General features: G+C 40.5%; 1 protein-coding gene across 9 annotated transcripts in view; it reads right to left on the bottom strand.

Moving 5' to 3' along the window:
• BMPER (BMP binding endothelial regulator) overlaps positions 1–27147 on the bottom strand; it is a 158603-nt gene that overhangs the window by 40386 nt on the left and 91070 nt on the right. For 8 of the 9 annotated variants that reach the window (XM_065055159.1, XM_065055162.1, XM_065055158.1 and 5 more), the window contains 2 exons: positions 18858–19187; positions 12724–13060 (listed from right to left, as the gene is read on the bottom strand). In XM_065055159.1, coding sequence (XP_064911231.1) covers positions 12724–13060; positions 18858–19187 — 667 coding nt within the window. The remainder of the gene's footprint in view (positions 1–12723; positions 13061–18857; positions 19188–27147) is intronic. The other variant, XM_065055163.1, reaches the window with a different exon arrangement.

The raw sequence follows: 27147 nt of genomic DNA, 5'->3' as shown, positions 1-27147 counted from the left end.
AGGTGAAGGAAACTCTGGGGGCTACGAGACAGCACAGTTTGCGTGCAGTTGATAAAGAGAACCACTCAGTGTGAATTCCTCACCTCGAAAAACAGATGGAAATCCTGGCCAGGGATACTGCCTGGCTGCTCCATAACACAGGCTATGGCTATGGAATAGATTATGTCAAGTCAGGCAGCAGCCTGAATGTCTTGGGAGAAAGCCTAGGCTCAGAAGAGAATAACCCACCAGAGAAGGCTGTTCCCTCATTGCCTTTCTGCCACAGTGTTTTGTGTAATGTTGCCTGACCAAGCAGAGTACGTGTTTCACAGGTGCCTGATAACTGCATTCTTCATCTTCAGGGGATGGATGGACACCAGTTTGAAATTACTGTCTAAAGATCAAACTAACCATAGACACAAACTATCTGGAGATCAATACAGTTGGGTTAAAGGAGATCTGGAAGATGAGTCAAATATCCCTTACTAATGGGCTGAAATGTCTGTATACTGTATTTCAATTTTGTGCTTGTGGGTATTTTTTAAATCAGATATTTGCTGCTAGTGATTGCAGTGAAGATCTGGATCTTCTGTAAAGTCAGGAATCATGATGCAAACGGTTGGAACTACATATTGCAAACACAGACAAAACACAGCGTAATTAGTGAAAAAAATCTGAGGGCATGTTAACAACTTCAATGACAGGTAAAATAGCCACTTGTTTGTGGCATCTGTGCAGTTCTTCTCTTATTAAAGAACAATCTTCAACCCCTTCAAGTGTCATCTGGGTGATCCCTTTCTATATTGTCAGGAAATCATTTTTGCCTTTGGAAACAAGGCCAAGAAGTTTATTCTTCATGCCATGCAGTCTATAAGCCTTTTTTGAAAAAGTTTTCTCTACCCACAGCAAATCTTGAAATAATTGAAAGTTTATGTCACCCTTTGAGGACACCTAGAACATCTAAGATCTATGTCATCACCTTGCCATGATGAAAAATGTCCCTCCAGAGAATATGTAAATTTTTTCATTAACAATGGGCTAAGAAATCAGCACATCAGAGAACGGTGTAGACAGAGAGATGAGCAGAATGACAAAAATGGGCTTTCAAATCTCAGCCAGATCCTTGATATCCAAAAACAAAGTATGGGGTTTTCTTGCATGTTGACTCCTTCCGCTCCAAAAGCAAGTATTTTATAGTCCATGCCTCAGTCCTTGTTTTAAGGTTCTTACTTGCCAAAGATGCATTGCTGCATAGAGAATTATGAGGGCCTTACAGAAGTAGAGAAGATTTAGTGCCTTCTTAAAAAGACCAGCAACGCTTTCTTCTGAAAGTTTGAGAAAAATTTGGGCTTTGACAAGAATAAGACAATACCTTTCTTGTGCATGTGAAACCTCTTAAATCCCATCAGAAGGACTTGAGCTTGAAGCCAGGAACTGGGCACTTTCACATTTTAATCTCAAATCTGCTCTTGGCTTCCTGCACAGCAAAGAACTCTTTCTTCATTTCAACAACTTTAAACATGGGTGCAGTGAGAATTAAATGTTTACACTGCAATTTGAAAATGTAAAGTGCTGAGAAGGAGCACTTAGGAAATGAACTTTACAAACCCTTTTCTTGCTGCCATGGCATCCACCATCCTCAACAGCCTCTTACTTCATGTACTCACAGACTACATAACCTTAAGCACTCCCTCTCTGTAAACTACATACCTCACTTGAGAGCTGATGTACAAAAATCAGCTGTCTGAATACCTTAACACTTACGACAGCTTCCTCTGGACTGATCATAAGAGAAATAACTTGTTATTAATTTTCACATTCTGGATTTATTTTAACTTTTATGTTTCAGGAATATGATATAAACAGAATGTTATTTGTAGGAGTACACAGGAATGCAAGAAAACATATGGCTCCAACTCCCTTTAGTATTCCCAGCACATTCCCCACCAATTTTAATTTCAACTGGCTTTAGTGGGGGAGTCAGAGAGAGACTTAAATGCTCTCATCCTCTGCATATCATGATGAAGAGCTGAAATCACAGCACCTGCTCTCACATATGCAGAGCTCTCCATTTGGATGAAAATACAATCCTACTGCTCTCTTTGGGTAAAGAAGGGACTATTTATGATGCATTTGGGGTCCAGTGGCATTTCAGATCTACCCCTGCTCCAGGATGGCACTTGCATTCTCCAGTCTTGAGACCTCACCATGTTAGCGTAAGTCTATGCCTGGTCTGACAAGTTCACCAGAGACAGTGTTAACTATGAGACCAGAGCCACAAACAAGTGTTTCTAAGTGGCACTTCAACAGTTCAAAGGGTGGGTGAACCTGACACGCACACCCATGCATCCAGCCTGTGCTGCTTACCTTGCCCAAGATTAGGGATTGTGATGGTAAATATTTGAGATGGATAAATACATATTCCATATAAGCACAAATACCTCCACCCATTCTTGCCTTACTTCCCTTGAGTCTGCTTTTTGCTCTGGTGTTGCAATGCCATAGGGTACAATAATCCTCAGGTGCCAAGATTTGCCAGGGGGGAATCACAAGCTTTTGCTAGCATGCCCCAGCCCTCATCAGTGCTGGCCCTGCCACATACAGATGCATAGGACCCCTGTGCTTGCACTTAAATGAGGGCTGTGCCTGCCTCTCACCGCACTGCCAGTGCTTGGTGCTTGACCTGCTCTTCCTCTTGGTTCTCTGCTGCCCAGCGAGCGAAAATTTTGCAGGTTGAATGGCAGCAGCAGAGGCCTCCTGAAATGGCTTGTGCTGCGCTTGTTTGTGAGGCTGCATAAATCACTGCTAATGTGAGGTGCTGACGCCTTCATGTGCTGTGAAGACTGAAGGAAAAATGAGACTTGAGTAATTAACAGAACCTAATTGCTTTACACACTAGTACTTTGCACACTTGAGGGAGCAAGTGTGGGCTGTAGGACCTTCACATGCCTATCTATACAGCAAGCCCTTACAGGGACAGTCAGGAGAGGAGCAGATTTGCCTTTATCCTGGATTGCTACTTTATACTACAGAAAGCTACTAAAAAGCTGACATAATGCAAAGGTCCCCAGAGACCTCAAATACTGGGAACACACCAGATTTTTTTGGTTGCCCTGTGAGACTTAGAAAACAACAGCAAAACTGAAGGAAAAACCTCCAGCTATTAAAAACACCCACAAGAAAGCTTTCAGTTAAATCTAACCCATATAAAGTCTCCAGAATATATCCCTTTCATGCGGCAAGTTGGGTCTCTGAACAACAGCAAAAGCAAGCTTGATAAGCTGCTCAGAGCTGTCAAAACCTTCCTAAGGCAAACTTTCTACAAAAAAGTTTTTTGTGCCGGTCACAGCTCACGTCCTGCTTTGTCTGGTTATCCTGCCAGAAGCATAAATGAACTCAGAAGAATAACAGGAGGATTAGGTTAAGCTTATTTTTAAAATGTTTCCCACAAGTTCGTCTCATTTGCCTGCTTATAAACACCCTCGTTCATCTTTGCTGTGTGTCTAATTAGGCAGGATATACTGCAGGTGGCTTAAAATAGGAGCTGAAATATAGTAGCTTTGCAGTTACGCATGTTAAAGGAAAGGTAATTAAAATTTCATGCTATGAGATGTAAACTGATCATCTCAGGGGCCTGGAAGGGATTTCTCCACCATATATGACATGGCACAGTTGGCCAGCTACAGTATGGGTGGGTTTCCTCTTCCTTGCAACACTTGTTAGCCTCTGCCCAAGGCAGAATATGAGATCCGATGGGCTGGCTTCTTGAATTATTTATTCACAGAAATAGACATATCACCATCAGCTAAGCATCTCTGGATTTTATTTAAAATCAATACTGCAATAAAGCTTAAAACATAAAAAGCTAAAATTAAATTAAAACAAACTAGCAACGAAAGCCCTTCTGTGAACATGTCTTAGAGGTTAATTAAATTAGATCGAACAGAGGTCTAGGATTTTGTAGCAGCTGTAGTTAAAATTCTGCGGTACCTGACAGAGACACAGGGTGGTTTCCTCTGATGATGCTGACAACTTTCTGAATAGCATCTCTCCAAAAAAAAAAAAGGGAGGGGGGTGGTATTTTTACAGCTAAAAAGAATACTTCAGTGTAGCAAGTATTTTTGTTTTGGGAACGGATCAAGTTGCACCAAATGGCAGGTGGAGTCTTTTAAAACATTTCCACAAGGGAGGATATCACTCTGCTCTTCTACCAGCTCCCCACACCTGCTGTCTTCTTCTTTTTAAAAATTATGCATTGTACTATATAACAGAAACTTCAGGGGTGTTTTCAAGAATGTGAAAGGGCCCTTTCAAAAAATATTTATTAGTGTATACAACAGCTTGTATTTTGCCGTGATAGTCCTACAGCACGCTCACACTTATTGTGAAATAGTGGCATTTTAAGATTGCAGCTTCAATAAGGATATTTCAGAAGGAGAACTCTGTATTGAAAAGGTTATGCCTAGGGCACATTTAAAAGCCTATCAGATAAGCTTTGAAAAGTGTGAGATAGAGCAGAACTAGCACTGCAGGCTTTTTCTACAAATTTCTTACAGCCAAGAAGAACGAGCCATGAGTGAGCTCAAGTCAGTGAAATACAGAAATGATCTCTCAGTTGCCTGTGGCCAGACAAATTAGGTTTTCTGTCTTGGAAAGCCACCCCTTAGATTTCAACTAGGAGAAAAAGTGGCAAATATATAGGACCCGGGAGCCCCAATTTGCATGCATTTCACTTTGATTACCCCAGTAAAGAATAGACCTGCCCTCTCTAAATCAGGTGAAGCTTTCTTGAATTGTCTGTTGTACAGCAAATGGTGGGAAGGCCAACCAAGCATTACTAACTGATGCAAGAGATTAGTATAATAAACCTGCATGGAACAGGAACACTCACAACAATGAAAACCTGTCACTCAAATTTAGCAAAACTCCCATTTACTTCAGTGAACAAGGATCTTATCCCATGACTCCAAGGCACTATAGAAAAAGGGACAAAACCACCCCACCAAACATATGTTAAAGGTAATCCAGGAAAAACAAGTTCTGAGAATGCAGTCCATATGGACAAACGAGAAGGGCATTTATGGTACCGTGCTTTTCTGCTAGATGCCTCCCCATCTCCTCCCTTCCCCATAGTTCCTACCATCCTCCAGGGTCATTTTTGCCTCTGTCAAACTGATCTCACATTTTCATAGAGAGTCTCACATCTGTCAGACACTGCGCAATGAGGAAGATAGAATTTGGTTATGAAACACCCGACTTGAATTTCATTGAGACAGGTAATACAGCAGAAAGGAATTAAGTTTTACTAGGCAGAAGTGGGTTTTTGTAGTAAGTGTCTATATACCTAAATGTGTGATAAGCACAAATTGAGTTATTTCCTAGAAAAGAGAGGAAACAAGCCTGATTTTGTTCTTGCAATCAGTTGGAAATAACATCTCATTCAGTGTAAAAGGACAGCATCAGGTAGGGTTGTGATCCTGTAATTAGGTAAGCAAAACAAACACATTCCAGGTATGTCATTCTTTGAAGGAAAGGAAATTTCCCTGGGTTTTAATCAGAGTAGTATGAGGCTTCATCTGATTTTCCAATTAAAAAAAAAAAAAAATCCTTTTTATAAAAAAAAAAAAAAAAGAAAAAAAATCATTATCTTTTCATAAAGGGAAGCACAAAGCGGGTCATCGGGGAAGCATGTGCTTCTCGGATGGAAGCAAGCCACAGACAGTCCCAGGTGAATGGTGTCTGTCCAACACCACGGCCTTGTCAGATTTTGGAGCCCTCACCACCCCTCATCCCCCCCATTCTCAATACCTCAACAGGAAAGGAGACATCTGTGAATCCTCTGGCACTGCTTCGATGTTTTACAGCTGTAATAACCACTGATACAAAGAGAAGAATGTTTTCTAGCCTCAAATTCCCGAGGTGCTTTTCTAAACAGACACAAGTGGATGGGGCTTGGTTACATGAAAAATACCCCACCAGGGGCAGGGATGTGGGGGAAAAATGAAGAGGAATCATGATCTGCAGATAATTTAACTCAGCTTGGCTTCAGATTTATCTTTGCTGACCACTCAACCTATTTGTCGAAATCCAAATTTCTAATCCTTAAATCTAAACAGTATTTTTCTGGCAGCTTGCATTCACTCTTGGCTACAGCAGATGAAAAATACTTCAAGCAGGAGGCTTAAAACAATAGATATCTATAGACTCAGATATATGCAGTATTTTTGTGGTACTCCTTCCCATCCGCAAATAGGTAGCAAAGTTTCATTACTGTCTTCTAGAAATCCCGAAGTGCATCAGACACCACAAAGTCCGTTTTCTCCCATTTGTTAGCACTGTCAGACACCAGGAGCATAAGTCATGGTGCCTCTTACTTGTATGTCAGTGAGCTCATCACAAGCCTCACACAAGATGCACAGGCTGGCATTTAGAAGTGGTTTGCGGAATAACGTCCATTCGCATAGCAGGCATTAAGTAAAGGCAGTAGGCAGCCCAGCCTAATGTGTGGAGAATGTGTTCCCAAGCACCAGTACTCTTGAAAGGGTTGGGAAGACCAGCTCTCCCAGTACCTACATGTTTAGGCTTAGTCCTTTGCACATTTCTCCAGTGCAGATCTGCAAGGATCACCATGTATAAGTAGCATGTTAGAAAGAAGAATATTTCTGTATAGAAAGACTGAATTATTAAGCACTTAACAATGCAAGCAACTGAAGTTCCCGTGGTAGCTTCAAATGGATGAAAGACTCAAAGATGCTGAACAGAGCAGACTGTAAAGTAGAGCATCCAGCTCATAGAAAACTTAAGTCTTAGTGCAGATTTGCTTTAAAAAATACAATTATTATTTCAAATATTTTTCGATTCCTTTCTAACCAGAAGCCCCCTGGCTCATACAGCTGCACAGTGACAATTTGCCCAAGAAGCCAAGTAAATTGTTTCATCCTGAGCTCCTTTGCTGTGGTTACACTCCCGCTAGTTTCCAGCCTCAGGGCCAGCTTCAGGCAGGAGGTCTGACAGGCATGGGACCATCCCTACCTTAGCAGGAGGGCAAGTGGGAACAACAGACCTCGCACTTTGCCAGGTCTGCAAGGGGACCAGCCATGGTTTCATGCATCATTCCTTTTCTTGGAGCCAACACCACTAGCCTGTCTTGAAGTGGGTGGACAAGCTGGCTCTGACCTGGAGGGGTGGAAAGACAGATGTGGAAGCTGGTGCAGGGACAGGAGTGACCCTGGTGAGCAGTCAGAGCTACAGCTGCACTTCACTTACACCAGAGATGAGCCCTGGGGCAGCTCAGCCTCAGCTGAAGCAGTGCAGGCGCCTGCTCTGCCCACATGCACAGCCTGGGCCAGGAAACCTCAGGGGAGAGAATTTTGCAATATGCCCCCTTGGCAGCACGCGGAGGGCTCCAGAGATCTCAATTCCATCCACCCCTTTAACACTTGAAACCGGCTTTTCAGAAGTCATTCTTCAGCCTACATTTCTTTTGCGCCACCCTGCTGTGTGAACATACGGGCATAACCACATGAATTTTACAGCTGTAGGACATCATTGTTAACAGGGGAAAAAAACCTTCAAACCTTCTCCTTCAAAGCCACAAACCCTTGGTCCCCATCTTTTAAACAGAGCTTGTAATTAACTTAGCAATGCTATGGCTCACATGCTCTCTGCAGCCATTCACAGCATATCTGTCAAACTTAATAATAGGGAGCTGATGGACTAAACAACATTGCAATTGATGCTCTAACTCTAAACATTAATATTTTCTCTAGTTAAGTGGAAAACTTTATAAAAGCTGCAAGAATGCAGCAGTTGACTGTATAAAGTTAATTGGTTAACTGAAAGAGAAACTCATTAACTGATTAACCTGAGCTAAGGTGGAGCAATGTCAGCACAATAACAAGGAACCTCTAAGACTAGAATTGCAATAAGGTAGATTTGCAATTCCTGAATGTATTTGATTAACAGATTCAAACAAATGAGGCTATTACTATGTTAATTGCTGCTTGCCATCAAATACTGAATATAATTAATTCAACTGTTTGAGAGAAAAACATACCTCTTAGGGCAATTAGAAAAGAGAAAAACAGTAATTAATTATTTGGTATGCTGTTGTCTGTTAAAAACAGAATAATAATAATAATAACAATAGCAACAACAACAGAAATATAATAATAATAATAAGGGTAATAACAATAAAAAGGCTTGTCACAAAATTTTTGTCACAAAAGGCTTGGCACAAATTTTCCAGTCTCAAGTGAGGAAATCTACTGCATGGTAAAGGCAAGACATCGAATATTTTTCCAAACTTATGGCAGTAGTGAGAATCTTGAGCAATGTCTAATTAGTCATTTATGAACTCAGTTGCCAAGCAGGTATATTAGAGATGGGTGATAGTGATATACTGATATCACATTGATGTCACATTCCAAATCTGTTGGTGATACCAAACTATTTTTAAAAACCTACCAGAAATCCACGTATGCTAACAAGGGAAGGTGTTACAGAATCACTGAATGACTGAGGTTGAAAGGGACATCTGGAGATCACCTAGTCCAACCTACCTGCTAAAGCAGGTTCACCCAGAGCAGATCACACAGGAATGTGTCCAGGAGGGTTTTGAATGTCTCCAGAGAAGGAGACTCCACAAACTTTCTGGGCAGACTGTTCCAATGCTCTATCACCCTCAAAGAAGTTTCTCCTCATGTTTAGATGGAACCTCCTGTGCTTAATTCTATGCCTGTTGCCCCTCATCCTATCATTGGGCACCGCTGAAAGGTGTCTGGTTCCATCCTCCTGACACCCACCCTGAGGTACTTATAAGCATAAATAAGGTCCCCTCTCAGCCTTCTCTTCTCCAGGCTGAACAGACCCAGCTCTCTCCATCTCTCGTCATAAGAAAGATGCTCCAGATCCCTAATCATCTTTGTAGCTCTCCACCGGACTCCTTCCAGTAATTCCTTGTTCTTATTAAACTGGGGAGCCCAGAACTGGAGACAGTACTCCAGACAGATTATTAGTCTTCTGCCTTCCTTTACAGTGTCTCCTGCAGGCCAACTTGTCCCTGTATCACACAGTATTGCTGAGCCTCTCTCACTGTGGTCCCCAAACCCCTGTTTGGGCCTGCCTGTTCCTGTGCCTCCCAAGGAGGGTCCTGAGAGGTGTCAGCCACGGCTGAGCAAAGCAGGGATGGGGGCACACAGGGGACCTGCCCCCCACACCTGCTCCCTGGCCTCACTGGGGCTGGAGTCATCTCCAGGCTCCTGCTCCAGCACAGCCTGAAGATACACAATGAGATCAGCCATGGGATGGAGCTTGGCAAGCACAGAAAGTCCTCTTCTTCCTCAGATCCCCTAAGTTCCCAAATTCTCATCTGAGAGCTTAAATAGTACCATAATATTTCTTGATAATGTGATAGAGCTTTTTTTCTGGTAACAGCAGCATGAGAAATTCAGATGGTATCACCTATTTTTAGTACTGCTTATACTCAAGAGCAGTATTAGGAGCGTGAGTGCAAGCTTTGTTGCTTACATGGTCAAAGTATCCCCTCTAGAAAACTTTTACTGAGTAACCTTGGTAACTGTTTCTTTTTTGGCAAAGACTAATCCAGGATGTTTAGCCATAATAAAATAACAAAATAGACAAGTGGCAGTGGTGATGACTGTCACTGCTAATCTCTTCTTCAACCAGACTCTACCAAAATCTCCTGGAAATTGAAAATTGTTTCCCTGCTTAATGAAGTTGCCTCCATAAAATTCAACCCTGAGGGTTATTTTTAGAGTATTACTCATGAATACTGAACAACTAGCAATGCATTGAAGACAAACAAAAAATACCAACCCAAAACTAAACAAAACAAAACATAATTAAAAGCTCATAAAACATGTCTAGTTACAAAACAAAGAATTAAAAGAGTGGTATAAAATTAGAAGCTAAAATTGTTAGTTTGCAGTCTGGACTATTTCAAAGTCCTTTCTTGTACATTTATATTGTGCTTTACTCTACCATGCGCTTTGCAGAGAAACAAAAGTCACCAAAGTCACAATATTTAAAAAAAAAGGATTAAGGACAAGCTGCACGACCATTTTTCCTAAGGTGTCACAGATCTATCAAGGTCAAGCTCAGGATTTAGCTATTCTTCACCCCACAACCATACAACTGTATCTCTGCTCTTTAAAACATTAACCATATTCACCTAACAATCATGACAATCTTGCTGTATATGTTTTTTGGATGGCTAATGAAAGCAGAAACTAGAGCTGCAAGAAGAATGAGACTTAAAATGAATTTGAGACTTCTTCACAGGCATCTCCCCAGTAACACAATGTCAGACAAAGGTTTGCAATGCATTATTCGCTGCCTTTTTGGGTATTTGGAGAAAACACGCCCTAATTTGTAATGTTCTTGCTGAGTTTATTTCTGTTTCTGAGGGTTCTTATTAACAGCAGGTCACTACCAGTGCAGTATAATGAAAATGAGGCAGTGTTGATAATATAGGGAAGAATGACTCAGAAACGTTAACTCATGAGAATGCAGTATTTCAAACGGAAAAATTCCATAATACGTAATGTTGGAGGGAGAAAACTGAGAAGCTCTTCAATTCAAATAGGAGCTTAACAGAAAAATGAAAGAACCTGACCCTACCATTCTCTCTCTTTTCTTACTGCTAAGGAGCTTGTTCATAGTCACAAAAGCAGAACTGGGACATTTTTTGTTAAACCTAGCCTGAAATTAGAAAATATTGACTAAACATGCTTTTCTAAAAGACCTCAGTAAAAAGTTGTAAATGTTAATTTAAATTTATTTTAATTGTAATTTAATTTTTTTGCAAAAGTACATCACCAGCAATGGCTTATTTGAAAAAAAAAAAAAAAAAAAAAGCAAATCTGTTAAGTACTTATATTTATATACACAAACATACACACACATGCATGGACATATTTATATATGCAAAGATTTATGTTAGAAAGGTTCCCAAAACTTTCTTGAATGTGTGTCCCATAATCATTATCTCCTTGTGGGAATTTCCTAGTATGAGAAATGGCCATGGTCATTTAATAAATTGCTTGCTATAACTTTGTCAGTTTCTAACAAGAAGTAGCATTCTACTAAATAGCATTATTTAATTTTAATTTATATTTATCCTTGATTCCTGTATTGGGAGCTGAGCATTCTAACAGCTGGCAACATTTACATGGAAGGAAACAAACAGCTACCTCTGACAGAATATGATGGTCATTTCAACATAAACCTTCCTTAGGGAAAAATAGACTTTTCTACAAAAGAACATAATAAAATTAAATACTTGTTTGATTTCATTGTCTTTTCAGCACAAATAGAAGGCTTCATTTTAAAGGAACAGAAATACTCTATGGTAATTCTCTTGTGCAAGCATGTAGAGAATTTTTTTTTCTGGCTGCTGTAGCCAAAATATAAATCATTTTCTGCTGTGGTGTCAGGAAGTGTATTGCACTAAATTAATCATGAGCTGCTTTAAAAAAGGGACAAAAATCCACTGCAAAATGAAACAAATCTCTCTGTGCCTGTTTTCCATTTGGATTGTCATCACTTACCTTTAGAGGACGATGGAAGTGAGCTGGGAATGTTGCTGAAATGCATTCAACAGACCCCATGTGCGTGTGTGTGTATCTCTAGTGCTCTCTGCTGTATCTCCAGCCATCGGAAAAGATAAAGTATTATAACCTGCACACAATATAATCTTCACTCTTTGCCAGGTTCCAAGTACAGGGATGCTCTATAACAAACTAAATGCAGAAGCATATAGACTACAAGCCAAGTTGTGTATCTTCTTCTAGCATTTCCGAGTCCCAGACATATTCTGCTGGGGTAGATAAAAGTCTTTCTGTCTCATTATAAAAGAAGAGGGAAAGCAATTCATAAGGGAAATTGAGTCATTTTAGAAAGCTTTTCTTAGTAAGCCCAATAGTTCAGCAGATGTGTGCAAGTGGAGAAAGCTGGGAGCACAGAGATCAGGCAGCTCTATCCACCACCATACAACTCTGATTCAGCTTGCTTTTATCTTTTATGTCAGGCAATCACAAGAAAAGCCAATTTTATTTACTGAATAAGGGGCAAATAAACTCATGCTAATTAAAGAACAGAAATGATGTCTCTGTGGTTTTGGCTGGAAGCATTTTAAAGATAAAAAAATCTTAAATAATGCACTCAGACAAGGCTTCTAGATCCTCATCTGCCTGCCTTTGCTCCCAGGGCAGGATGGGCATGCACTGCACTTTTTGTTAACTCTCTCCTTTCAGACTCTCAACCCACAAGCTACGTCATCCAAAAGGCACTAGTAATATTTAATATCCCTGCTTTAATAAAGTCATTTTTGAAATGTCTCTGTGAAAACACACTTCTCCGGACCACAAGCAACAGCAATTAAAGCCAGCCTCAACTCTACAGCTGACTTTGAAATCAGAAAGTGCTCACCAAAATTATTTGAACTCCCTTCCTCAGACTCCAAAAGTACTTTTTCTCTAGGTGATCACAAGCCTGCCTGTCCTTCTCACTGTCAGCTGCTTGGGTCTTTATTAGCTCAGGACCATCTTCTTCTGATTCCTGACTCAGAAAAGCTCATCATATCATAACTCTAAGCCTATACATTAATTCTTAGCAAAAGCAGCTCAAAGCATGTGCTCAAATGCTACTGAAATTAGGTCAACTGTGCAGTTTTTCGCCTTGCACAATAACTTACAATGTCCCTCCGCAGCAAGCCACACTTACCGATAAAATGTGGTATAATCCACTGTCGAATGGCAGCTCTGAAACTCCCACGCTTTGAGCTTCTGGCATTCCCGATGAGCTCGGAGTTTCACCCTGACTGTCCCGTGACAGAGCTCGGGCACGGGTTTTTTCTGTGGGCGGCTGCAGAACTCATTGGACTCCACACGCCAGGATTCAGCAAAGTCATCCACATCAAACTTAAAATTTCCGTCACCTCCAATCAGGTCATCTCGCTTGTGCCCATTGTAATTGCCGCACAGACCACAGAGTTTGCCTTTCAGATGTGGCGCGGCCATGACCTCCACAAAACTGTCTCCATCCCATGAGATTTCCAAGCCTAAGAAAGAGATGAGACAAAAACACACATGTAAAAAAAAAAAGAGAGAGAGGGAGAAGAAGAAGAACAAATTGAGGATAACAAAATATGTCTTATGTTTTATGTTTGTGAAACAGTGTTCATGGGAACCTAAACAAAACCATGGGCTTCCTTCTGATAACATTGTTAGATTTCTATATACCTCTCAGTAAGTGCCTCTGGCAAGTATAGCGTTTCTTAAATCACAGTCAGTTACAATACACTCACGCCTGTCTCTGTTTATTTTTGCTCCTCCTTGCTAATGAATGGGGTTATCCTAAAAATTCTGGAGCCAAGGCAGAACTACCCTCACCATCAGAAGAAGGCTCTTGCAAAATTCTGCTAATTGAATTTTCTAGAGAAACCTTCTAGCTAATTTTGTAGGAGGGGCAGAATTTCAGCCATTGTCAACCATTGCACGGGACATACAAAGGTGTCCATGCCTCCTGAAACACCACCAGTGACCACCTTATGGAAAACATGCTTTTCTTGCCTGAGAAGCTGACACTGATCACTCTTTTGGGTGAATACAACTGTTCCAATACAAGTACCTTATTTTGTGTGGTTAAAGAGTTAAAAAAATGACCACAAAGAGACATCAGATGGGTAAAACTGTTATAAGCACGCATTCTGAACTGGATTAAAACTGCTCATTCAAGAGATGTTAATTACCAGCTTTTTGAAGTCATCTTCGTAAGTCAGCAACACTGAGGAATGATGTTAAACATCCAGCCTTCATCTAGTGCCTGGGATGTAACTGCTCTGCAACAATCTGTTTTACAGTAAGGTTTTGCATTTCTAGTATGTCAAAATCACTTTCTGTGGGTGAAATCCATTTTCTCTGCCTGGACCCATCTAAAAGCTAGGTGTCTAGTTTATGTCACCTGTCTGGGCCCCCTCTTTGATGGCAGCTCTGGGTCACAACATGTGTGTCTAATGCAAAGGGAATAAACTACCTTCTGAATGCCTTTCTGTTTCCAGTGATACTCTAGAGAGCCCAGACATCACACGGAAACTAAACTTCCAGTTTTTACCTGGGTGATTTTAAGTTAAAAGAATTCCATTCTTTGAGGAGTAAATATGTATATCATAAGGGAAAGCTGCTTAACTTTTACCCAAAAATGGCCTTTCTTTTAATTATAATATTTCCAACATCTGATGAATGCTACTATCTCACATCTCTGCAATAACCCTGTATCTGAAGACCACAAATCATTTTTCTGACATTAATTTCTTCCCATAAAGTACCTGTGTGCAGTAGTCAACTAATGATAAACACAGGAACCTGCTTTTAAATGGGACAATCCAGACTTTACCCTCTTCTCCCTGCCTGGCCAAGAATACCAAACAGCATCACTCCACAGTGCAGGACCAGGGCTTCACTCCAACTTTCTACATCTGCTATGTGCGCTGGCTTAGCACCACCACCCTTTCCTCTTGTAAATCTTGACATTATGTGATCAAAATCCTGCTCTATCCTCATGTAAGTAATTAACATACCAGTGACTCAGTTCAAAGCTGGACCCCTTCCTTTAGCAACATATCCCATTGTCTCCTGTGACAATTCCTATCTGCACCACAGACAAACAGGGTGAGGCTCAAATGGCAAGTATGGCTATAGAAGTATGGCTGCTTTGCCATTGATGCATACTGTCCTGGTGCTTGTGTGGTTTACATCATGTCACCAAGAGTTTGGGGAATGATGTACCTGCAAGGTTGTGCAGAAAATTCTGCATCACTGGTCACGACAGTCTATTGCATCGTGTTTTCTTGTTACTATAGGTTAGCAATGATAGCACAAATATGTCCTGAGCTGACTATGCCTGAAAGCAGCTTCAAATTATCTAACAAACCAAACATGGGTAGGGCCACTGTGTCCTCCTCCAAAGGCACTTCACACCCAACCAACTGAAAAATTGTAAAAGACTACAATTATTAACGAAGCCAGCACAGTGGCAAGGAGGAAAGCTGCCTTTTAAGCTGCTTCATTCATTATCATTCCTGGATAAATTCAAATTCCAGCTGTCTTTGCTTCTGACAACGCTGAACAAAACAAAACATAGCTTGATTTGCAGACACCAGATTAATACTCCTGTGCTGACATTTAGAGAAACCTCGCCATTAACTTATAAACTAAGAATCATATAAACTTTCTCAAAGCTTGAAGCATCAAGATCTAAATTCTCAGACAGTTCTCTTCACAAAATAGCTACAGATTTTAAGGCGATGTTCAACTTCTTCCTCAAACAAGCTCCCTCAGAAGCTGCTGACTTTAAGCAGAGTCACAAAAGACTGGCTAATGACTCTGTCTTAATTTTCTTTTTACAGCTTTTTGCGAGCCAAGAGTCACTGACTTTCAGAGAAACCATTCACTTCATTACAAGAGGTTAACTGTAAAATTATCCTGAATATTTGTGTGTCGTTTGTCAGACTCAAGTTAATCTACTTGGTACTTGTTGCTCTGTGAACTCTAGGTATGAGGACAAGAATAACAAAAAATTATTATTTTTCATCTCAGCATATAAAAATGCACATTTTTAAACATAGAGATTCCTGCTTTGATTCTTGGATTTAATTGAAGAGACTCACAGTTTAACTACTACGAAAGGATGTACTTTCATCTAGCTGGGTATTGTGCAATTACACTATATTCTGCTGTAATTGCTCAGATGGAAGGGTAATTTGTAGTTTTGATGAACAGACCAAAGGTTACTGTCCATAAAAAAGCTTATTCCCCTTTGGGTTAATGAGGAAGGGTACTTACTCCTACAGGCATAATTTTGTTGGGGCCTGATCACACTTGTGAAGTGTATGCCTTTTTTTTTGTTCAGAAGCAGAAAATAAATTTGTTTTCTGTAAACCAACAAGAGCTGTGACAGACAGGTTTATTCTATGGAGCTATGTTTGAAATTATCTCCTTGGCAGACAGAAATGGTTTGGAAGTGTTTCTTGGTGCCTCTGCCCCCCTTTTGCTCCACCTCAAAATGGATGAGTTTCCCATTTACTTGGACAAGGATTGGAATTCAAGAGACATGAAGCCAAAGGATGCAACATCTGTCCCATCTGGGGATGTGCAGAAAAGCAGTATTCTCTGAGTTACTTTTTAAGGTTTTCCAGTTTTCCCCTTTCTTTGAAGGATGTTTAACCAACTTACTACTTGATTTCTTGACTTGGGACACTATGTGCTCTATTGCATTTAAAAAAATCCTTCTGGATTTATGCACATCACATACTGAGTTCCCCATGCTGGGAATTCCCGTCAATTGTTCTGCATGACTTTTCATGGCAAAGGCATCCTCGAGAAGAGGCAGAGCACTCTTCCCTAAAGATTCGGTACCAACATGCTAGAGAAAAACCTCAGCAAGGCAGCTTCATTCAAGAGCACAGGAACAACAACAACAAAAAATGCTCATGCAGATAAGTAACACCAGCCCTGTCACCCTCTGCTCTCTCATCTTTTAACACACAAATTTTAGACAAGGATGCAGCACCATCCCAACCACACCCATGGTGAAGCACCTGCAAGTGCAGGTTCCCAATATTGCTGCTGCATGGTATCCAGGGCTACAGCTAGTGAGGAATTTCGCAACAAAACAGGTTTTTCACTGAAAAATGCCAGTTCATCAGAATTGAAATGCTTCAGGGAGGCATATCGGATTCAATGAACTTCCAGCACAGCACAGGCAAGGCTCCAAGCTGGTTTCCTGCCAGCTCGCCTGGTGGGCTGCCTGGAAACCTGGGCTCTCAGGGTATGGAACTCCAGGACAGCCCTGCCATGCAGATCACCCTGTAGCCAGGGACCACAAGGCTTCCTGAAGCTTTGGGCTCCCCTGTTTTATCCAGGGCTCAGCTCCCAGCTCTGCAAAAATAAAACTAAAAGCCGTGGGAATACTGGCTGATCTGTAAGCACCAGACCCTGTATTTCCCAGCCCAGTTTTACTTCAGATTTTTCTTCTAGTGCAGCAATTTTGCTTATTCTTCACTACTGCCTCCTTCCCCATCTTTTTTTCACCCTACACTGGGAAAACATTTTTTTTTTTAAAAATCCATGTTTCATTCTGAAACAGAGAAAATTCTCCATTTTTTTTCCCCCAGCACTCGGAATTTCCTGCGGAACAAAGTTCGTCTTTAAACCAGTTCCACTCAGCACATTCCTGTTTTCTACAGCCCCTCTGCTGCTTGTCCTTTCCCAGCAAAATGGAGCCATGCTGTTCTGCCTCTTTCCAGGCCTTATGTGTTGAGGAAAGGAGGACTTGGCCCATCATGCTGCACTCAACGAGAGAAACCTGATCCTGTTTCATTAAGGGGAGGAATTATCCAGGCTATAATTTGCAGTGATTACACCCTGTTTGGTATGTTGTCATACGCCATGTTTGCACTCCCTCTGCCAACACATGGACAAGGATGTGTGTAGTCATTTACCAGGCTTGCACCATAGACAAATGGAATAGCAGCAGGATTAGCTGTCATTCATCTTCAATTGAAAACCTTTCCTTAGCCTGTGGTTGGCTAATGAAATCCACATCTCCAGAATTCATAGCATTCAGCTGGCTGCAAAGAGAAACCCTCAAGATGCTTTTAATTAAAAGTTGTGAATAATGGTCAACTTGTGTGCATTTTACAGACAGCCACAAAAATCTGCATTGCCACTTTGAGGAATGAGCCCAGAGCTGGGATCCACATTATGCAGACTTACATTTCCAGAGGTTACACGAACAGGTGTCTAAATTCTCAGCTCAACAGTGGGTGCTAATGTCCCCCTTGAAAAAATATGATGCTAGATAATGAGTATGACTATGTGTCACGCCTGTGACCATATCACTCCATAAGAAAGATTGGTTTCACTGCTTTCACATGGCATTTAATTGAATTAACAGTAAATAGTATTCTCATCGAAACAGTGCTTCACTGTGTAAGTAAAATCTCTCAGGACTACAGTAGTACCTAACACATGCTAATGAGAAAATTTTAAACTTCCCCTCGGTATTTATCTATGCAAGGATACTATAGTTTCAGAACAGTTTATCAAAACAGATGTAAGTCCCCTGGTTTGGTATTTTGATAATTAATGTATTTTCCAAGAGTCTTCTATCTCCCCTCTCTGTTTTTTAGAAATAATTTACTAGATTCTCTGATATTTCCTTTTGCTTCTGATGCTGCAGACTTTCTGTTCCTAGCAGACAAACTCTTACTTGAGCACAAAGCAAACCCAACAAGATGGCATTGAAGAGCAAATTAGGCTTTGGTTTTCAAGCCAGGACCTCCATTTTGCTGGGTAGCCCCAGTGAAATGTTTCCATAATTTGACATCTTGAACGCATTCCAGTCATTAGTAACTATGATTTTATATAATTGCTGACTTACATTGTCATGTCTATTGTTGCAACTGGGAAAAAAAGAAACTGAATGTTTTCTTTAAGAGCTGATCTCCTCTCTGTTCTTATCTGTAAGTACCAAACAATGACTATGCATAAGGCATTTCTAAGTTACTGGAAGTGAAAACCATGGCACATTCATCTATGCAGGCAGTTAATTGTCAGCTGCAGAATGAAACATAGCTTAGCAAATGTTCTGCAAAGACCTCAAACTCACAGCTGGGATCTCTGTCTGCTTATGGGCTGCAGGGGTTTTGAAAGCACTTTGGGTTCCTCAGATCTCTAAAGAGTTATAACTACATTTATTATTACTATCATGCTTTTTTACTGACTGCTGTTCATGTTGCACTTGAGAAGCTCTTCAGGGGTAAAAGACACACAGACACACATGCACACTTGCCCTACCTGCTTTGGTTGTCACTTTCAGCAAATAACCATCCAAATCGATCTGAAATTGCGGAGTCTCGCAAGGAAGTGAGATGCGTGTCCCATTCCACTTCACTGTGAGGTGCTGCTGGAGGCTGATAGTGCTCCTGCCCAACACAAGGTCCACTGACTTTGTCCAGGAGAAAGAACGGGTCCGACGGGCATCGTTTTTTACCAGCACCTGGAAGGGCGAGGCAGAGGAGGAGCAGTCTTTCGTCAAAACGTACTGACATGTTCCCTGAAAGTTAAATGTCCGTCCATCAAAAGTGTTGTAGTGAGGGTCTCCAAATACAGTGCAAACTCCAGGCTCTGCAGGTGAGTGAGAAACAAAAGTGCCATATCAGGATCAATCAAAGTTTGAAAACAAAGAAAAAAACAGTTGATAAGAACTCACACCTTATCTGTCTGCCCTACAGGGCAGATTTGGCTGATGCCCACTAGGGATATATGTTTTTGAGAAACAGAAGCTTCTTGGATTTAGTAGAAGTCTTTCTCAAAGCTGGTAGGAACTAAAGACCAATTGATCCTTGGGGAAGCATAGGAAGACTAACCTGCAGCTAGGAACCAAAGGCACATCTTCTAACCTATGTGTTTGTCCCTCAAATATAACATACTGCCTGAATAGCCTAGATTATTACAATGCCTGTGAAACTGTTCAAATTATTTCATTTCCAGAAAACAGAAGCCCCACTCACGATACCAGAGCAAGCAGAGCCCTGAGCTTGCAGAGCCCACATGTCTATGGAGATGTGTGATGGGAGTCTTCTCACCTAGCTTCAGCTTTCCAAATTTGAAATGTCTGGTCCAATCAAGTCATCCAATCTCCCTCTCACTGACAGAGAAAAACAGACATGACTAGAAAGTCTTTCATTTCACCAGTTTTAGAAATCTCTTTTAATATATAGAGAATTACTCTCTGGAGGAGCTTGTCCCTCTGCGGCCAGCTGTGGGAACACAAACAAGTGTCTAAGACTACAGGTATTCCTCTCAGACAGTTAAATTCCCCTGGGATGAGCTCCCACCCTTAAGTCGCGTTGTAGGAGCAAAGCCTAATCCACTAACAAAAGCAGAATTCAAAATATTGCATGCATATTTTTGAGGCTAATTTAAATGTCCCCAGTTAGGAGAGGACGATCCCATGAAATTAAAAGCCATCAGCTCACTTCAGCATGACCTGGTTCTGCCTGTATTATACATAGACATACTTATAAATACTATACATTTATAAAAGAGGTATATTTATGTTTGTTGCTTTTTTTTTTCCCAAATTATATATAGAACCAGTATCTTTATTTAGTGTTACAAGCTATCATATATGTTGTTTATACACAACTGACTTGTATAGCTATTGTTACTATGCTACTCACTAGAAGGCAGTAGTACGTGACTAACATGATGCAATGACTAACTAAGGGCATGGTGCCTCTACCAGTTATTTGCTTCATTACAAACAGAGGGAGATTTCTTATTGATGTCTGCAGTCATACGCTGGTTAGAGAAGCCGCGGCTCAAAGGCAGGACGTTTCTACGCTCATGTCAATGATGCTGAGTTATCCTGCAGCTACCCAGCAATTGATTTAATTGCCTCGCAATCAAAGAGAGCAGCAAATTTATTTGCATTGCAGCCTTCTGGTATAACAATAGGTCCTAACCACATCACATTGCTGCTGTTCCTGGAAGAAGGAGGCTCAAGGCAGAGAAATGCACACTGCTACTGCCAGCTGGATATCCATGGGCTGAGGCTGCTTTTGAAAGACGACGCCTGTTTTAGGGGAGGGCTTGGCGCAGTAACAACATTTGACTCAGTAATCAGAGAGCTGTGAACAGTATCAATCAAAAAAAAAAAAAAGAAAAACCAAAACCCAACAAAGGAAGGGAGAGTAACAGAGAATACAATTTATTCACTGAAAAAAAAAAAAATATCCAACTAACAACGGCTCTTCTGAAAAGGCAGCTAAAAAAAGGCAAATTCAAACCTACAAAAAAGAAGGGAACATGGATGTTATAGAGAACAGGAAGGGAATTTCTGCCATGGAGTGCAATACAGCTCTGACTATGCAATACACATTTCTCAGCAAGGTTCTGGCCTAGGCAGAGTGCTATGTTAAAGCAGATATGACGTTTCAGGTGTTTTTCTAGCTGTTATTAAAGAGCATCCAAGGATATCTACATGGAGATGCAGACGATGAGGCTGAAGGGGACCCCAGGAGACATAACCTTTTCCTTCTCTGGCTGTAATGCAGAATCACCTATACCTATGTTATTGCTGACAGACGTTTACCTGACCTGCTCTTAAAAAGCAATAGTAACAGCAACTACACAGCTGTGTCCAGCAACCTGTTCCAGTGCTCAGCTCTCCTCACTGTGAGCAAGGTCTTCCTGAAGTCTAATCCTAGTTTCCCTCACTGCATTGTGCAGTCCCATCACCAAGCTGGTACCTGGGAGATTCGTTCTTTACCCCTAACTTGCCACATGCATGCTTCTTTAGCTAAGCCAGAAACTAGTCCTGGCACCATTATTATGCCTGTTTACTACGTCAGGCTACTAGGGACCAAAAGTTTTGATTTCTCAAGGACATCAAGTTGGCAGCTCCATTAGAAGGTCAAAATGAACTACATTTGATCAACATCTCTGGAAATCAGGCATGATGGACTTCTAGCAGAGCCCGAAAAGCAAGACGCTTAAGAGAGTGCTTTTAAAAATGTGCAATTCTAAGAGTCTCGTTTTCTCCTTGGTACCAATGAAGATATCACTAACTGTTTTCCACAGTCCGTAAAAAGCTTAATTGATTTTCCACAAATTGGAAGGAAACAGATAATTTTTAATCACCAATGTGATTTTTACCAATGGGAAAAAAAAATCTGTAGATTTTACATGGAGACCATCTGACTTTATCATTACTAAATCATACTAACACGTTTCTGATTTCCTTATGTACGCATGTAATAACCCGCATGATGAATATTAAGATACATTTTTATTACCTGCTCAGTGAAGATTTCAGAGGAGAGAACTGTTTTTTGTCTGCCTTTCTAGAGGCCAAGAATATAGACATGTTATACATGTCACTAACTAACATATTGGGAGGCAGAGGCAGGTTCTTCACCTAAGCAAGGGGCTAAGAGGCAAGGCATGAGAGGACCAAACATAATTCAGAGATATGCAAGTAAAATTGATAGTACCAATGGGATCCAAAGGAAATATTTATTTTTAATTTCCAATGTGTTATGCACAGTAATGTTGTTTTATGTTATGTTACATCGTGTCACATCATATGTCAACTTGATGCCATGCAGTTAAAATAAAAAAGAATATATTTTGGACTGGATAGCTGAATGTCCGATCCAAATTTTGCTGTTTTCTTTAATAACCAAGGAAATGGGGGAAGGAAAATCTACCTAAAACCAGCCTGAATAATTGATTCTCTGATATCACTGTGTAAAACATTCTTGAAAGGTTTGCTAAAATTGTGGGTTTAAAAACAAAAAAAATGCACACCCTGCAAGAGTGTGTGTGATAACTAAGGCACTGCCAGTGAGAAGAACTGCTTGGCCTAGAAATAAACCTTAAATACTGGGTGTAACAAGATTGCAAAAGACAGGCAACATGAAAAGAGTTCCTGCCATTTTTAGACTTTGGGCTGTTGTTTATTCCCTTTTGGGAGAGTTTCAATCACATAACATTTTATGGTTTGCTTCCTTTCCCGGCACCCCCCTTCCCCCCCTTTTTTTTTTTTCTATTTGGACATACTGGAGAGGTGTTGCTGCATTGCCAAAGCCAAGTTCCCCAAACCACTGGCATATGAATTTTGCTAGCTTGTGCTAACCAGGCATAGGGTCATGGATGACCTACAGTAAATTGTTCCCAGCTCACTGCGGATACTCCTTGTCTCTATCAGCTGTTGGTAGAGTTTAAAAAGGACAATTATATACAATATACAAAATACTTCCCCTAAGACTCTGCCAGCCTCCCTCTATTTTCAGCTTAGGGATTTCCTGACCTAGACATGGTTTCTCTTTATTTAGCAACCTTTCACAGACTTATTTTATGCAAGTGTGTCCAGTCTACCCTTGAATCCAAAAATGGTTTTAGCACCCACAACATCCTTGGGCAAAGTGCATAAAAGACTATTGCCTCTCGTTTGTTTTGAACCTGTCATTCATGACCTTTGAGTTCTTCTTTTGTTCATCTACACATGCACATGAAGGCAAATATACCAATTCCTTCTCTGTCCCTGAAAAACACAGATCTTTCAAAGGAGGGCCCCGGACCTATATTCAGGAGGCTGCAATTCTCAAAGTACCTTAGGCACTCAACTCTGATTAAACATTGGGAACTGGCTGCAAACACCACTAAACCTCTTTGGAAATCCTGCAGTTAGGCTCCCAAATCAGTATTCAAAACTTCTGGCTTACATAAAGGCTTCTGGGAGCTCAGCAGTTTTCACATTTGTTTTTTATGCAACTAAATGTGGACTTCACACTTTTACATTTGACAATCTTAAACTACATGCATGATTCATGCAGTTTGCTCAGCTCCCACCTAAGGCTCTACAGCTTACTTGCATACTAATAATAATTTTCTTTAGCTTTTAAAGTGAATACTATAGAACTCTTGGCATGCTTCCCTTGCATTTACAAGTCATGCATCCACTTCAAATGAAATAAGAAAAGGTAATGGGGAAGGTAACTGTGGCCAAGGAGCACCATTTTTGAAAACACATTTATCTGTACAAAAAATGAAGCTGAAAAAGCAATAACAGGGGAAAGAACATTTTAGCATTCCTTAAGTTTGAATGTACTCTCATAAGGGGGGGGGAGGGGAGAGAAGGTTTATGAAATCACAACCTGTTTTAGCCAAAACAGAGGGATAAAAATCTAAAAAGCCTAAGAGTCTGAAAGATGAAAGTCTGAAGACTTTCTAGTAGTAGTATGCTGAGCAAAGGTAAAAACCAGTTATTGAAATAAGTGGTTGTCACAATGTACATTTCTGCCTCCCACCCAATGCCCCCGACTCCCGAGACAGTATTTAAACTATCTAGAAGGTAATATATATATACTGCTTGGTGGAGGCCAGACAGACAGTTAGCATACACATCCTGACCAGCTAGAAAGCGTGAGCATATTGGCTGGGCAATTAGTGCACCAGAGCAGCCGCAGGATATACTGTCTCTAGCTGGGTTTATTATTTGTTGGGATATAAAGGAAATGGGACACAAATCCATAGGAAACCAGGCTTTGTTAGCTCTGGTGCTCATGGAATAGCTCGTTTTATTTTTTTCAGGAGATCAGAGCAGTCAATTGAAGTCCAAGATGTCCAGATGTCTGGTCACACTCTTCTGGGCTTGTAGCTAGTTAAGAGTGGCCAAGAAAAATACACTTTAAATTATAACTAAAATTGGTTTGGACACTTTCTAAGTAAGGAGAGAGAGGAAAAAATACAAGTTTACCAGTTAAGGGTGTTCTGGTTGCACATCTGTAATTCAAAAAGATCTCAGCTTTTTAAAAATAAAATGAGACTTTGAATGCAATTAGCCCATATGCTGAATTAAGCCCTAAATCAAACAGAACACATTATTAACTTTTGAAAACTAGCTACAGAACACGCATAATAGAATTTCATTAGCTTTTCTGTAAAAAAAAATGCATAGCCATAGAGTACTTTCCTTATAACTGCTGCATAGTGCAGCTTGATATCATACACATTACAAGGTGTGGTGTCAAAAACTCCACAGGAGTCTTTATGATCTATTTCATAAATAAAATAGCTAATCCATTTTGTCCAAATACATATTTATACAGTAGACCATCATGGCTGAAATGGCTGAGGAGGTAAATCATGAACAGCATTCCAGTATGAATAAACAATTGCAGTCTTTTTGTTGTTTCCCCACAGCAAGGAAATAACAGGAGAAATGAGACCAGCAGAGGCCTATGTGATCCTTCAGTCCCACACTCTGCTCTCACAGCTACCTACAATGCATAATCCCACCTTTTTTCTTCTTTTTTTTTTCCTTTGCTTTGAAGAGTCAGCATTTTTCAGTATTTCTATAAAAACCACATTAAAAGGACGCAGGAACAGTAGAAAGTACCAACCTTCTATTCCTAAGGCTGGGTTCAAATGCCCTTGCATTTGGTTAACTCCCTCGTTCATTTAGTCAGTTTTAAAAGCTGCAGAATGATTTGTGATGAACGAAATTTTCTGCCCAAAAAGAGGCCTTTACTGCAAAATTAATCATTGCTACACCTAGATGACTGCTGTCCACTTTGAGAAAAATTCACCCATAAAACCTCACAATGACTCAGGTAAGATTGTGTTAGGATTATTGATCATTATTAAAATATATTTACATAGTTGCAGTAAAAAGCTTTCTTACTTCATGCTGTAATTTCAGAAAGGCCCATCAATCCTTCTATGTCAAGAACTAAGATTTAACCTCTACTGAAAATTCCCATCTTCATCTGGAGTTGAGAGCAGTCTGTCAGTGTTATTTGAACTCAGGTTTAGTGTTTTCTTTTTTTAATAGGAAAATGACCTTGGTCTAACATAGGATTACTAATTTATGGAACTGACGTCAGTGGTGATTTTTCTAAATCAAGCCCAAAAGAGTACATTTCATTACATTTTTACAGCAGGATAAACTAAACTGTTGAATTTTCCACTGGTATGACCACTGTGTTTTATTAGTGATAACTGTACACCAGCCATGGACCTTAAACAGCAACATGCCAAAACTAACCATAGTTAACTTCAGCAACAGTAGACAAAAGAGACTCTCCAGCCCTTTTGCAGATGAGATACTTTTTCTCTCTGCAACAAACTGCTTTGAAAATAATCCTTTGATTGTTTTCTTTTTCTGTCTAAAGTGTATCCTTTAACAACGTGACTGTTTTTGACCCACTTCATAGAAATTGGCTGCATTTAAACTGTACTGAAAGCTCTCCTGTGTACAGTACGTTCTTGTACCTCCTATGTTGTTTTTACTTTGGAAAATTAATATCTGCTACACCGCCAGAAATGTCTGGTGTGTTAATATGTGGCGAGAGGATCAACATGAGTGGGTGGGTGAGTGAAAAGGCTGTGCACGTACATCTTATCTCACCAGAAATTGGCTGAATTAACGAAGTTTCTAACTACTATCTGAGATAGCAATCATCACTGAAATCCTCATGTCTTTTGCTTGTCTTGTGTCTTGATGAGATTTACAGTACTTCTGGCGCAAAGGTGGAAGTAGTTCCTTGCAAATGACAAACTGTTAAAACGCTAATGGCCACCACTGCTCTATGGCAGTGGGTATTGAGGTTCTTCGATTACATTACCTGATAAAAGCTGGGAATGGCCTATTAATCATAGAAGTTTAGAATCAGCTTAGCATCAGCTCTCCTCCAAATACTAAACGGGTCCATAGCGAAACACCCCTCTGTTTCATGTGAAACAGAAGAACATGCCACTGTGGGCCAGGGCTTTGAGCCTCCCAGCTGCATGTACAGCCACGGCAATGCAGACAGGACCCAAAAGAAAAGGCCAAGAGAATAAGGTTGTTTATTCTGAAGGCTTCGGGGACACCTAAGAGCAGCCTGCCTGCACCTAGAAGGAGGTTACTGAGAAGATGAAGCCAGGTTTTTTACAGATCTGCATTGGCAGGAGGACAAGCAACAATGGCCTGCCCTTGCTTCCACATGTGTTAGAGTCATAACCATTCCCTTCTTATGTCATCAAGAAGTTCTGACTCTTTCACTAACCTGGTTCCTAGATGAGTTATTTTTTACTTTGAAGAAATCTATTTATTGCCTCCTTCTCCCATGAAACAATTATCACAAGTCACCATTCTCTGGCAGCATTGCTGAAGGAGTCACTGTACTCTCATCTTTTTAACCCCTTACAGTAGAGGGTCCCCAATGCTTTGAGGGACTGGCTGGCCCCATTCTTTTCCTTCCCCTCTCATGTTACAAGTGAATACACGAGAAAGGTTAAATGAGACTGAAACATGAGAACAGAGACAAGATGGAGATCAATAAATTCATTACACTAATGACATGTCAGTTTGAGCAGAGGTCTATGCAAACCTCATCTACCTTGAAACTGAGCTAACATGAAATCAGCTGCTGGTCACTTGAATCCTCTTTCATTTCTCCCTCTGCTCTGTATTATTTCAAGTGTTTCTGAGGTTGTCACTGGCATTTGATTTCATTTTGATACTGAAGACTCATAAACTAGATTTATTTTTTCAAAATGTTACATTACAAGACAATTGAGCTGCGGAGTGGAA

This window comes from Columba livia, chromosome 2 (genome assembly GCF_036013475.1).
Source record: "Columba livia isolate bColLiv1 breed racing homer chromosome 2, bColLiv1.pat.W.v2, whole genome shotgun sequence".
In the NCBI taxonomy this organism is placed as follows: domain Eukaryota; kingdom Metazoa; phylum Chordata; class Aves; order Columbiformes; family Columbidae; genus Columba; species Columba livia.
Note: the sequence above shows the minus strand (reverse complement) of the source record. Positions and strands in the feature narration are given on the sequence as shown.